The sequence below is a fragment of the Trypanosoma conorhini genome (assembly GCF_003719485.1).
Source record: "Trypanosoma conorhini strain 025E chromosome Unknown Tco_14.4_contig_00220, whole genome shotgun sequence".
In the NCBI taxonomy this organism is placed as follows: Eukaryota; Euglenozoa; class Kinetoplastea; order Trypanosomatida; family Trypanosomatidae; genus Trypanosoma; species Trypanosoma conorhini.
In genome coordinates, this window is record NW_021704298.1 from 1,146 (window position 1) to 2,460 (window position 1,315).

A 1,315-nucleotide genomic window follows, 5' to 3' on the forward strand; every position below is an offset into this window, starting at 1 on the left:
ATGATCGCACAGTCTGCCTCCACCGTCGAACCGAACTCCACAAATGCCCTGCCCTTGCTACGACTGGTCGCTCTATCGCGGAGTATATTTACGTGAAGCACTTGCCCGTAGAAGTCGAAAAGGGCGCAGACGTCCTCTTCAGTTGCCTCAAAGTTCAGCTGCCCCACAAACAGACGCGCCCTTCCCACCACCATTGGTACTATAAAAAACCACACTAGTGGTCTTTTTCCTGCTCCGTGTCAACTCACCTTGTGGCAAACGCCGCTTGGTATGTCTACAAAAAAAAAAAAAAGGAACTTAAAAAAAAGAGAAGAATAGCATTTAGAGTTGGATATGTGGGAGAAGTAGCGAAGGCACTTGAACCAACGTTGCCGCTTTGTTTAGAGGAGAAAGCAGGGGACTACTGGCGTTTTCCCTTATACGCCGTATTCATAGCTTCACGACGTTTGAAATGCGTCGCGGCAGAGCAAGAGTACACGCTCAAGGAAGTAAAAAGTAAAAAGGGCTTCCAAGCTGCCGGTGTTTCATTGGGAGTGTGGGGAATTGAAGCAAAGGGAGTTTCCCACCTACACAACACACGCACACCCAAGGAGAGGAGGGAAAGGTTGTCTCATTTGTCAGGTTCACTCCAAGCCCGCATATGAATACACATGCACATATGTATGTATATGTACATAGACTTGCAAGAAAAAAAAAAGATGACCTTGTTTCAAAATCAAGACGAAAAACGTTTTACCGTTCTTTTTCTTGGGTTGCTTACTTTATATATATATATATATATTGAAATTAACGTCTGACTTGAGGGGAGATGGGCCGCTCAGGCGGGGGAGGATTTGCACTGTTCTCCTGGTGTAGTTGGAGCGCCTGCTGCCACCCAAAGTCCGAAATCAATTCGGACCGCTCACAGTACGACACCTGCAGTGGTTTATCACGTTCCATGTAGTAGCGGTTGTGAAGGGAGCGGATGGCGCAGTCGGCCTCGCTGGTTGAGCCGTATTCCACAAATGCACTGCCCTTACTACGATTCTTAGACTTGTCGTGGAGCAAGTTGACACTCAATACGTGCCCGTAGAAGTCAAAGATGGCACGAATGTCTTCTTCTGTCGCGCCGAAGTTAAGTTGCCCCACAAATAGCCGGGCTCTTGGCTTCGATTGCGGCATTAGTTGATAGAGCAGCAAGCGACGTTGAAATAGCACAAACGTGTATAATACTCGTCGCAATAGAAACAACAGTAGTACGGAAATAACAACACCGGCAACAAACACACACACCCACTCCCCTGGTGTGTGTGTGTGTGTGTGTGTGTGTGTGTAC

The 1,315-nt window shown here is 47.5% G+C and overlaps 2 protein-coding genes across 2 annotated transcripts in view, besides 3 other annotated features; both read right to left on the reverse strand.

Annotated features, from left to right (window-relative positions):
• Nucleotides 1-194, reverse strand: part of Tco025E_04356 (RNA-binding protein) — a gene marked incomplete at both ends in the record, with an annotated part of 309 nt that extends 115 nt beyond the window's left edge. Inside the window, one exon of the mRNA XM_029371267.1 lies at nucleotides 1-194. This exon is cut by the window's left edge and continues 115 nt beyond it. Coding sequence (XP_029228745.1) covers nucleotides 1-194 — 194 coding nt within the window.
• An 84-nt stretch (nucleotides 195-278) lies between these two features.
• Nucleotides 279-315: a sequence feature (GA-rich).
• Nucleotides 316-762: 447 nt separating this feature from the next.
• Nucleotides 763-781: a microsatellite.
• A 5-nt stretch (nucleotides 782-786) lies between these two features.
• On the reverse strand, nucleotides 787-1,161 carry Tco025E_04357 (putative RNA binding protein; the record flags this gene model as incomplete). Its single annotated transcript, XM_029371268.1, has 1 exon — nucleotides 787-1,161. One exon carries the CDS (start codon nucleotides 1,159-1,161, stop codon nucleotides 787-789), a length of 375 nt encoding a protein of 124 aa, XP_029228746.1.
• A 122-nt stretch (nucleotides 1,162-1,283) lies between these two features.
• Nucleotides 1,284-1,313: a microsatellite.
• Nucleotides 1,314-1,315: the final 2 nt, after the last annotated feature.